Raw genomic sequence first — 12,815 nt, 5'->3', positions numbered from 1 at the left:
AAAATAACTGCACAACCATTGACATGGCAAATGGTCTAAAATATTAGAAAAACAAGTAAATAATATGAGGAAATGAATTAAGCCACTGGAAACTTAACTGAAAGATTTGAACAGGAAGTAAATAATAAGGAAAGTATTCAAATAAAAGTTAGAGAGAAAAAATTAGAAAAATATTTTATGTAGAAGTGAAGTTTTAAAATGAGATATAATTAAGAGATAAATGAACTTGAACACTTGTGACCTTTTTGTAAATGCATTTTATATGGTACAAACAACATTATAATAATATTAAAAACTTCAAAAGAATAAAATTACAACATAGTCCTAATTTATTGTGTTGAAAAAAGTAAACTAGAAACTCACAATTGTTTTTTACTTTGCATTTATGTGATTACTAAGATGCCAGATCTTTCAAAGGGAAATTTTTTAATAACACAAGTAACACATAAATGTACTCACCTTCTAAAAAAATTAAAGCATTTCAGATAAAGCTAAAGTTTTTCTTGACCAATCAACCAAAGAACATATATGCATAACCCATGGACACAGACAACAGTGTGGTGATGGCCAGAGGGAAGGTGATGGCCAGAGGCCCAGGGGCTGGGTAGAGGGAGGCAAAGTGGGCAAAACAGAGACATCTGTAATAGTGTCAACAATAAAAGTAAAGAAAATAAATGAAGTTCCCCTTGACCCTCTACCTCCACCCCCATACCCACTACTTTCCCCAGAGTTAGTCATTATTTTTAGCTTAATGTGAATCCTTCCAACATTTTCCCATGCATTTACATGCATATATATAACTCTAGAAAATATATATCTTTATCCTGTATGATAATTCACTATACAAATTACAGTAGTAATTATGCAATTTCTTTGTTTTTTATGTAATGTTGTCTTGGAAATGTGTCTACGTATTTTAATACAAATAGAGCCGTGTCATTAAAAGAACTGCCTTATATCCATAGTATAGACATAACTGTTTGTTTTGCCATTCCCTTTGTCATAGACTCCTGGTTGTTTCTGATTTTCTGCATACTCCAACAGACATTCATGAATATTCACTTAGTGCCATGTGCCCAGCATTCTTCCTGGCACTGTGGATTTAGTAGTAAACAAAACAAAGTTCTCGTTGTGGACATTCAAGAAGAGAGAAACAATAAACAAAAACATATATATATATATATATATATATATATATATATATATATATAAAATAAAATGTCATGTAGTGATAGGTACTATGAAAAACTGCACCAAAGGTGAGAGATGAGGTGGGTGGTCAGGGAAGACTTCTCTGAGGTTCTTTCATTTGAGCCAAGACCTAAGAGAATGAGATCGCTCTGTGAATAGCCAGGACACCAGCTGAGAATTGGAAGTGCTGGGACAGGAGGTGTGCATATTGCAAGTGCAAAATCACCTTCCAAACTATCTGTAACAATTCATATTCCCATTCGAAACATGAAAGTACCCCCATTTCTCACACCTTTTCTAATAATTAACACATTTCTTATTATTTATCAATTAGATATGTAGAAAACTGTTCCTTGTCTGTAATTTTAATTGGTATAAATTTAATGTTTGTGATTGTGCATATTTGAATGTGCATATTGAATTTACTCATCTCTGACTTGGCAGTTCTAATTTTATAATATATATTTAATTTATTATAGTTTTCTAAAATGTGATTGCTGTTGTGTAAAGAAGCTATGATGGTTTTTTTTAAAGACTTCTTTTTAAAGCAGTTTTAGCCTTGCAGCAAAATTGAGAGGCAAGTACAAAAATTTCCCATATACCTCCTACCTGCACATGCACAGCCTCTCCCGTTATCAGCCTCCACACCAGAGTGGTACATTTGTTATTAATTGATAAACCTACATCAACACATTATAATCACCCAAAGTCCATAGTTTATATTATGGTTCCCTCTTGGTGTTGTACATCCTGTTGATTTGGATAAGTGTATAATGACGTTTCCATCATTATATCATCTTACAGAGTATTTTCACTGCCCTGAAAATGCTCTGTGCCCCCCTATTCATTCCTTTCTCCCCTTCCAACCTGTGCAACCACTGATCTTTATACTGTCTCCCTAGTTTTGCCTTTTCCAGAATGTCATTTAGTTGGAATCATATAGTATGTGGCCTTTTCAGACTGGCATCTTTAACTTAGTAATATGCATTTAAGGTTCCTCCCTGTCTTACCATGGCTTGATAGCTCATTTCTTTTTAGTGCTGGATCATAATCTATTGTATGGATTTAGTGCAATTTCTTTATCCATTCACCTACTGAAGGACATCTTGGTTGCTCCAAGTTTTGGCAATTATGAATATGCTTGTGCAGCTTTCTGTGTAGATATAAATTTTCAACACCTTTGGGTAAATACCAAGGATTGTGATTGCTAGATTGCATTGAGAAAATCTGTTAAATTTGGTAAGAAGCCACCAAACTGTCTTCCAAAATGGTTGTACCAATTTCATTCCCACTGGCAATGAATGAGAGTTATCAGGGATCTAGATTTGGGCTATTCGCATAGATGTGTAGTGTTATTTTATTGTCATTTTAATTTGCATTTTCCTGATGGTATATGATGTGAAGCATTTTTTCATATGCTTATTTGCCATCTCGTGAGGTGTCTATAAAAGTCTTTGGTCCATTTTTTAAATTATTATTTTTATTGTGATAAGTATTACAGATTTTCCCCTTTTTTCCCCCACTTGACCCCCTCCTCCCTGCTCCTGTCCCTGTCTGCCTTCACCACACTTTTCTCTGTGACCACTGGTTATGCACATATGCATGTAAGTTCTTTGGTTTATCTTTGGCTCCCAACCCCCACATTCCCTCTGAGGGTCGTCAATCTATTCCTTACTTCCACGTCTGGATCTATTTTGTTTGTCAGCTTACTTTGTTCATTAGATTCTACTTTAAGTGAGATTACATGATATTTGTTTATCTCTAACTGGCTTATTTCACTTATCATAATAGTTTCCAGGTTCATCTGTGCTGTCTGAAAGCATAAGATATCATTTTTATGGCTGCATAGTATTTCATTGTGTAAATGTACCATAGCTTTTTTATCCACTCATCTACTGATGGGCACTTGGGCTGTTTCCAAACCTTAGCTATTGTAAATAACTCTTCTATGAACATAGATGTGCATACATACTTTTTGTTTGGCATTTTGGGATTCTTAGGATATATTCCTAGAAGTGGGATCATAGAATAAAGTTTTTAAGTTTAATTTTAATGAAGTTCAGCATATCAGTGGTATCTTTCTTGGGTCATGCCATAGCCAAGATCATCTAGGTTTTTGCTGTTATATTCTAGGAGTTTTATATTTTTACATTTAGGTTTATTATTGATTTTGAGTTTATTTTTGTGAAGGATATAAAGTCTGTGTCTCGATCATGTTTTTACATGTGGATGTCTAGTTGTTTCAGCACTATTTGCTCCATTGCATTGCCTTTGCTCCTTTCTCAGAAATCAGTTGGCTGTATTTATGTGGGTCTATTTCTGGGCTCTCTGTTCTGTTCCATTGATCCATTCTTCTATTCTTTTGCCAATACCACCTATCTCAATTACTGTAGCTTTATAGTAAGTCTTAAATTCAGATAGTGTCAGTACTCCAACTTTGTTCTTCTTCTTAGATATCATATTGGCTATTCTAAGTCTTTTCCCTTTCCTTGTAAATTATAGAATCAGTTTGTTGCTATCCTAAAAATTGCTAGGATTTTGATTGGGGTTGCATTGAATCTATAAAAAAGTTGGAAAGAACTGACATCTTGATGATATTGAGTCTACCTATCCATGAACATCTCATATTTCTCAATTTATTATATTTAGTTCCTTGATTTTATTCATTAGAGTTTTACAGTTTTTCTCACATAGATCTTATACATATTTTGTATTTAATATTTGAAGGTGCTAATGTAAATGGTATTGTGTTTTTTATTTCAAATTCCATTTGTTTATTGCTGGTATATAGAAAAGAAATTGACTTTAGTATATAAACCTTGTATACTGCAACATTGCTATAGTTATTTATTAGTTCCAGGGGTTTGTTTTTGTTGATTCTTTCCGATTTTCTACATAGACAGTTGTGTTATCTGCAAAAACAGTTTTACTTATTCCTTCCCAATCTGTATGCATTTTATTTCCCCGTTTAATTGTTTTAACAATGACAATTACTAAAATGTTGAAAAACATGATCTTAATGGGAAAGGTTTAAATTTCTCACCATAAATATGTTAGGTGAAGGTTTTTTGTAGATATTCTTTATCAACTTGAGGAAGTTCTTTATTCCTGGTATAGTTGTAGATTTTTTTTTTTTTTTTTTTTTATCCTCACCCGAGGATATTTTTCCATTTTTTGTACAGATAGAGTGGGAGGGAGAGAGAGGAAGAGAGAGAGAGAGAGAGAGAAACATCGACGTGAAGGGACACATCGAGTGGCTGCCACCCGCACGACCAACCAGGGCCGGGGACAAACTGCAACTGAAGTACGTGCCCTTAGCGGCGGGAACCGAACCTGGGTCTCTCCGGACCGCAGGCCGACGCTCTAACCACTGAGCCAAACTGGCCAGGGCTAGTTGTAGATTTTTAAAAGTTGATGTTGTCTAAGTATTTCCTGGTTCCAATAAATAATTTTTCAATTGGTTCTCTTGTATATTCAAGATTTTATCTTTTACTAATATTACCTTCTACTAATTTTATCTTTTACTAATATTGACAGATTTCCCTTATAAACATACTTGAAATATGTTTTTAAATTTTTCGTAGTATATTGTATGTATTTTTATGTTGCTGACTTTTTATTTTTACATTTCTGATTAGATGATATAGCCTATGTTATGATCATTGGTTTAAAATATGTACATTTTTATTTGTTACATAATATATGGTCATTTTAAAATTCCTATCTATGTAAAAATGATAGGCTTTTTAGATGAAGACTCTCGCTATGATTGCGGATTTGTGAATACCTATTTGAATTTTAATCAGTTTTTGCTATATATATTTTTTATTAAATTATCTTGTTTTAATAAAGTCTCTTGAGTATTATATTTTTTGGTGGTATTATTCATTTGATCAATTTAAATTGCTTTATGTTTTTTATGATCTAAATTCAATTTCCATTTTTACCAAAATAATACATGTACATAGTTTTAGAGATAAGATAGTATTAAAATGGAAAGCTTCAAACAGAAAGCAGCAATATCCTGTCCCACATTTCCCCAAGTAATGTTCTAAGACTTCCAACTTCAGCTGTTTTCCCTCTTGTTACATTTTAAAGCATCATGCTTGATTGAAATTAAAAATTTTTCCACTTCCTACTAATTTCTTATAGAAAAATAAAGATATATCTTTCTTAAAGTGTTCCTCACAGCATTCCCCCACCATACACAATAGACTTTTTTGACCTCTCAATTCAGATGTATCACAATCCAAATCAACAGTCAGTACTTATCTTAGTGTCTATTCAGGTACTGTTCACATCTAGACAACAGTCTATAACAGTTATTTCATATCCTCCTTCAATGTTTAATTTTTCCCCAGAGCAAATGAAGGTTTTCCATGAAACATTCATAAATTTATCTCCAGACTCCCATTAGAGCTACAAATCTTCCATTACTGTCAACATGTTAGTCTATCAGGAATACTTTTTGTTGTTGTTGAGACATTCTTTCAGAAACTGCTTGTTTGTCTTTTTCACTAGAATCTGACTGATGGCTTTCAAGGCCTGCTGTGTAGCTGTTTTCCTGGAGCTTTTAGCAGAATCCACCTGTTGTTACATGTTTTATTTCCAAAAGCTCTTTCTTTTTCTCTCTCTTTTTAAAATTATTATTAAATTTTTTTTTCTTTATTGACTTTTAGAGAGGAAGAGGGAGAGAAAGATAGAAACATTGATGAGAAAGAACATCATTTGGCCGCCTCCTTCATGCCCCCCACTGTGGATTGGGCCCACAACCTGGGCATCTGCCCCTGATCGGGAATTGAACTGGCGACCTCTTGGTGCATGGATCGATGCTCAACCACAGAGACACACTGGCTGGGCCCAACAACTCTTTCTTATTACCTAAATTTCCTTTTTCTTTTTATGGTATAGTCCTCTTAGTTTATGGATGCAATAACTATTAATATTTCTATACAGAATAATTATAGATTTTTAAGAAGGGTATCTTTTTTCTTCCCCTTGAATAATCTTTCTTTCTTCTGAATTATTTTTTCTTTGGTTTTGTTCTCTGACTCTTGTATTAGAGACTTTCCTTCAGTGTCTTTTGACCTTGGATATGTTTTTGTTTGGCAACTAGACGCTCTCTGCAGAGACTAAACTTCTTGACTTTACTCTCTGTTGAAGAGAAGGTGGTAAGATGTCCTTTGGGTGACTCCCAAATGTCATCATATACAGGTCTTTCTTTTGGCCTGTCAGAGTCAATATTCTGCTTGAATACTATGAACCTGGCTTCCAATATTGTATGAGTTGAAAAACATCCCCAGTTTCCCCTGGGCTTTGCTAGTTATTTGGGTGCACAGTCGCTGTTCCTTCCTAGAGCCTGATATACCATATCCCTAACCCTACCCCTGCCACACACACAGAGTGTTAACTGACCAATGCAGGATTGTAGGGTACAACCCACCTGGATGACCCAGCTGCTCCATAATTTTAACGATAACCGTGTTGAATGTTCCAAAACACCCACTTTCTCCAGTTTCTCCTGCCTTTGAGCGCAAGGCACTGTTACCATTTAGAGCAATGCGTGGCAAGTTAGTCTATGCTGTGATTTCCTGCTGTAAGCTTTCTGTTTTTCAGTAGTAACCCAGGTTTGGGGATCCATTAAGAGTTTGCCTTCTTTTATTTTATCAAGTTGGATGTAGCTTTTTAAAAACATCTTTTCTCTTATTTTTAGAGATTTGTTATAAGACCAGAGAGCTAGATCTTTATTTTTTCTAATTCTATTCAGTTTGCACTTTGACTGGCAGCTTGAAGCTGAACATTTTAACATTTGTTATTGATTGCAGTTCCTTTTAGGTTAATTGTCTTATTTTTATCCATTTTTATATCAATATATTTAGAATCTATATTTTTATCAATATTAACCTTCTATTATATTTGCTGAGTATGTTTTTCAGTTATTTTAAAATTTTTAGTTATATTTTTCATGGGAATGAAATTTCATATCTTAGTATAATCAATTTTTCAATCCTTTTCTTTGTAAAAGATATTTTATAAATGTCTGAAAACTTTGATTATTTTTAGTTTTTCTTGTAGTGTAGACTTTAAATATTTATCTTATTATAAAATTATTTTATAATTTTCTCAAGTATGAGTCTATTCCCCCTAAAATTTCAAAATCGTTAACTTTCTTGACTGTATATTAACTAACTTGTAAATTTCCATCAGTTATTTCTAATATCACATATTTAGTTTATTTGCAAAATGTGCTATATTTCTGTGCTTTCAACTCTGTTCTATTGATATATTTTTTCTATTTCATGCCCATATTCACTATGTTAATTTTTATTTTTAATAATTTATTGGTTGATCTGATTTCATTTGCTGCTTTTTCAATTATTATTTAATAGTTTTTTTCATTCATACAGTATACAGTTATTCTGACCTAGGTTCTAAAGATTAAAAGACGAGTAAGATTTTTTCTGTCTTCAAGGAGTACAGATTCTCAGAGGGCGTGATCAGTTCATATTGAGGAGTTTCAAGAAGACTCCTTTGAAACATCAAGTTGGAAGTAAGGAATAAACTTAAGGAAAAGCTTAAGTTAAGTCTTCATATATGGGTAGAACTTCACAGTGAATGATATATTTAAAAATACATGGAAAGGTGCAGATTCAGGGATGGCTGGAGCTAGGGTAAGAACATGAGGAGTAGCTGAGTATGAGACTGGAGAGCTGGACATCACTCATTTATAATTCTAATTAAATTTTGTAATAATTTGGTAAAGTTCAAAACCATTCCTATTCAAATCTTGATCAGGATAACATTAAATATATTAGGTATGCCATAAATAATTACTGAATTGAATTAAGTGATGTCATTTGTTGAAGAATGGAGTAGATAAAAGTAATAAAACATAATGTACAGTATGTGCTGGTTTTTTAACAATATTAAAAAATTAAGAGTACAGTAAACTCAAGATGTATGTTCCTTTTCAAAGTTACAACTCCAGAAAGGAAGACCACCCTCTTCAAGAATAATCAGTCAGCTTTAAGACAGGGAACACAAAAATCAATTGCCCTGATTTTACTGGAGCTGTCTACAGTTCTCATTAGTATGTGGCCTACTATAAAAATAGGGAAAGTTCTATCAGCCAGTAGAGCCCCGTGGGATAGGAGTCATTCAACACAGCAGTAAGGAAGGAATTGTCTAAGGGAAACAAAAAGGAACAGCTAGAAGTATACTAATTGCTTTAGAATGTTGCTGGTAAAATGAGACCTAGAATGTAGCTCTGAGAACAGTATGGACATCGGAATAATTTTTTATTATTAAGTTCTAACAATGTTTAAAAGACAGAAGGGGATAATTCAGTAAAGGTGGAGAGGTTGAATGTTTTAAAGAGAGGAACCTACTCTGAACAAGAGTTCTTTAGAAAATGTGAAGTAGCTTGTTCCATGACACAGGGAGGAAGGGGGCACACTTCTTAGAATTGCAACAAGGATAAAATCAGAAGATGTAAAGAAAGAGATGTTGAGGGGCAGATGCAGAGAGCTAAACAGATTACACTGATGACTTCAATCTTGTAAATAATTGCATCCCCTGGACACTTACATCACAATCACTGAGGGGTGCTGGATAACAATTCATCTCTCTGGACAACTCTCCTTAGAAAATGATATCAGGTTAGTCCAGCTATAGTTTGAGAACCACTGATCAAACAAAGTAGAATACTATCTGCAGGATGTGTCTACATTATTGAGAAAGAATTACTGTTTAGGAAAAGAGCAAAAGATTAGGGTGGACAATTAAAAAGGATAAAAGAATTTAAAAAATTTCTGAGCAGAGCCTATTTGGAAGTTGGGAAGTGAGAATTTCTGCCAGAGAAGCTGGCTCAGCTCTGGAATATGGCTCAGTGTGTCTCCATGACTTCTTCTACAGTAAAGTGATTCCACCTAAAAACACTGTGATCACTTCTCTACTTGTCAGGGCCTAGGAAGACTTGCTAAAGCAGGCTGCTGAATCAAAGACATGAAGAAAACTCGAACAATTTCTCTTCCTTTGGGCCTGAGAAACATACCTTTCTTGGCAGGCAGAGTTAATAACGCTGATTGCTGCATACACCTGTGGGTGTGTGTATTCAGAATTTTGGTTTCACATATTTCTGATGAGCCCAGCCAAAATGTGAGGCCAGACTTCCTCTGCTAGGTGTGGCTCAGTTCCCTTCTCAGATGCTGCTGCTCCTCTTGTGCATAACCTCAGATAAGCGGCCCACCTCCTGTGCAAGAAAACCAAAGTTGCTAGGCCCTGGTCTACTTCCTCATCTTTTTCTCTTTGTTTTCCCTTGAGTTATGTCAGCAACCTCTTAACTGATCTTAGGTCACCAGCCTCTTCCTTCCCCAGAACACCTTCAGAACTGCCAGAGTTACCTCTTTTGACATAGACTGACTACTAAACAAATGATGAAATATTTGTAATACGAATAGTAAATGCTGTAAGTACGTGCTGATGCTAAGGTTCCCCATCCCCACAGAGTGAAGTCCAAACAAATGAGAGATGCACAAGCTTTTTGCAACATGCCTTGTCTTCAAACACTTCCTCCTCCGTTCCTACCTTGCTCATTACCGGAACGCTGCATCCTTCTTATGATTTTAGTACACTGTATGCCCTTGTCCTTGACCAAAGTGGCCCTTCCAGTTTAGTTGCTGTTCTTCTTGTTGTTCCCCTGAGGATATGTACTAAATATCATCTCCTCTCTGAGCTTTTTTGGACCCTATGTTCTCTACCAAGGCATAATTAAATTTTCTTTTCATCTGAATTTCATAGTTCTTTATACAGATATCAAATGTTGCACTTAGAGTATTATAGTATACACTTATATTTTTGTTTCCACAATCTCTTGAATGTTGTGAGGCCAAAATTGGATTATTAAAATTTTAATTCTCCAATGCCTGACACATAGGATGTGTACCATCAATTTTAGGTGGGTATATTTGAACTTTTACTTTATGTAATCCAGAATGAAAGCACACAGGAAAGAAGCGTTCTTTGGTGCAAACAACATGGGCAACTCTTGGCATCATTTTTATAACAACAAGTCTTTTTTCCTATGTAATATTATATTTACAGTATAGCATTGATTAATTGGAATACTCGTAGAACCGTACAATTTCAATGGGAAGAAGTATTCTACAAGAGGTTCCTTTGATTTGCAGATGAGGAAACTACTCCTGTGCTTATGTCAAACCACACAAATAGCTTTCTTCAAAATCCTATTCAAAAATATTTTAAATTCATAAGTGTTAAACCATCCTTACATTCCAAGCAAATAAATCTGGAAGAGAACAAAATGTACACGGCACTTTAGTTCAGAGGAAATCCCAGTAAGGGCTCCTAACATGAGTTTAGGATGTCGAGGTGGGGGAAAGTCAAGCTACGTGATGAGAGACAATTGGAAGTACAAGGATGTATGAGCTATCAAGGGCATCAGAAAAACAACAGAGTGGGCATTGATTAATTTCTTTTCTCCAGAGTAATTGCGCCTCTTTTTCTCTTTAATAGGTTTCAGAACCTGCTGTGGTCCAGAAAGACATTTGTAGACAACATGAAAATTTATAACCACAGTTACATCTATATGCCTGCCTTTTCTATGAAGACAGGAACAGAGCCATCCCTCCGGGTTTATTACACACTGTCAGATGTCGGTGCCAATCAAACAGTACTCTTTGCTAACCCCAACTTTCTGCGTAGCATTGGAAAGTTCTGGAAAACTAGGGGAATTCATGCCAAACGCCTGTCCACGGGACTCTTTCTGGTGAGCGCAGCCCTGGGCCTCTGCGAGGAGGTGACCATCTATGGCTTCTGGCCCTTCTCTGTGAATATGCATGAGCAGCCCATCAGCCACCACTACTATGATAATGTCTTGCCCTTTTCTGGCTTTCATGCCATGCCGGAGGAATTCCTCCAACTCTGGTACCTTCATAAAATCGGCACACTGAGAATGCAGCTGGACCCATGTGAGGACACCTCGCTTCAGCCCACTGCCTAGGGACGGTGGGAAAAGAAAGAACTAAGCCAGGGTATTTTTGTTAGGTTTTCTACGTGACTGCAAAAGGAAATGGTGACGTCATTTTATGGATTTGCATGGGCCACTTGCAAACAGCAACCACCACGAAGGAAACTCTACTTTTAATGTTGTCTTGGAGGACAAATAAGAAGTGAAACGTTCTATGAAATATTTTATAGCACATTGTGGATTTGCAACTAGTAACAGTCTGATGAAATGATGTTGGTGAAGCACATGTACGTGGTTTATGTCAAGAAGGGACAGTTCACAAATAAGATGAAACTCTAATTGTTGAAGATGAAGAATTAATCAAGGTTAATAAAGGAAATGCCAGGGCAAAGTGTTATTGATTACAATACTAACTGGCTTTAAAAAAAAACAACTATTCATGAAGACTGACATTAGAACATAGGTTTTTTTTAAAAAGTATTATTTATTTTTGCCCTATTTAGGGGCAGTGATGGGTGATGGGGTAGATTTTATTTTATTATTATTTTTTAAAATATTTTTTTCTTTATTGATTTTAGAGAGGGGGGGAGGGAGAGGAATAGAGATAGAAACATTGATGAGAGAGAACATTGATTGGCTGCCTCCTGCATGCCCGGCACTGGGGATCCAGGCTACAACCTGGGCATGTGCCCTGATAGGGAAATGAACTGGTGACCTCTTGATGCATGGGTTGATGCTCAACCACTGAGCCACACCAGCCAGACAGATGAGGTCAATTTTTTAAAATCCCTTATTTGGTATTAAGGATACAAAATACTATAGCTGATATTGTGATTTGTTGAACCAAGTCTATGTCAACTGTAGTTCCCCTCCATTTAAAAATGTTAAATAAGAATGCTTTCTTCCCTTTTGTCAAGTCTACTTAGACAATGTGAAACATTGTTGAATTTAGACTGTGTTGATTCACAGTCTGGATAACATGAACCACTTTTCCTCCTCCTCAGAATGTAGGGCATAAATTCAATTTTAGGTCTGCATTTTGTAAGTCTGCATCATTTTTATTTTAGTGCAAAAAGACTACAAATGTGAGTACATTATTTATTTGCAAATTATCTGCATAATTATCTTTATAGTTTAATGTTCAGAGATGAAGTAAAGCACAATGATGTAAACTTAGTCTCTGGAAGACAGATTGAGAGGCTCCTCCCTTTTTTATCTGCCATGGTATATTCACTCGGAGATAAAGCATATGCACACACACACACACCACAACTAAACAAAACTCATTCCCATGCAACTATGAAAGCTGAAACCACATGGTCTGGTATTTCAAAAATCTGTAACCAATGTTAGAGAGCTACAGAAGTATTATGTACTACTCACTGCACCCTGGTATAAGACAAACCAGCTTAGTGGTTGCTGCTCATAATGCTTATACCAGCATGAGATGCAAGCCTTGCCCCCAAATGCTTACCCCAAATGAACAGAATTATTTTACTCATTCTGACTCTTCCCCAACATCTCATGAGTGGACTGTGTTGAGTATGAGCATACAAGGCACATTGATACAAGTAAAAGGATGTGAATTAGTAGCTGTCTATTTTCTTATATATAGCTGAGCTACTTAGAAAGCCGA

At 35.4% G+C, this 12,815-nt stretch overlaps 1 protein-coding gene across 1 annotated transcript in view; it reads left to right on the top strand.

The window, feature by feature from the left end:
- The window catches only part of ST8SIA1 (ST8 alpha-N-acetyl-neuraminide alpha-2,8-sialyltransferase 1), a 151,099-nt gene extending 139,387 nt beyond the window's left edge, over nucleotides 1–11,712 (top strand). Inside the window, exon 5 of the mRNA XM_036251987.1 lies at nucleotides 10,726–11,712. Within this exon, the coding sequence (XP_036107880.1) occupies nucleotides 10,726–11,212 (487 nt within the window). The 3' untranslated portion in view covers nucleotides 11,213–11,712. The remainder of the gene's footprint in view (nucleotides 1–10,725) is intronic.
- The last annotated feature ends 1,103 nt before the right edge of the window (nucleotides 11,713–12,815 follow it).

This window comes from Molossus molossus, unplaced genomic scaffold, assembly GCF_014108415.1.
Source record: "Molossus molossus isolate mMolMol1 unplaced genomic scaffold, mMolMol1.p scaffold_m16_p_10, whole genome shotgun sequence".
Classification (NCBI taxonomy): Eukaryota; Metazoa; Chordata; class Mammalia; order Chiroptera; family Molossidae; genus Molossus; species Molossus molossus.
The sequence above is the reverse complement of the archived record's forward strand: the minus strand, read 5'-3'. Positions and strand labels throughout refer to the sequence as shown.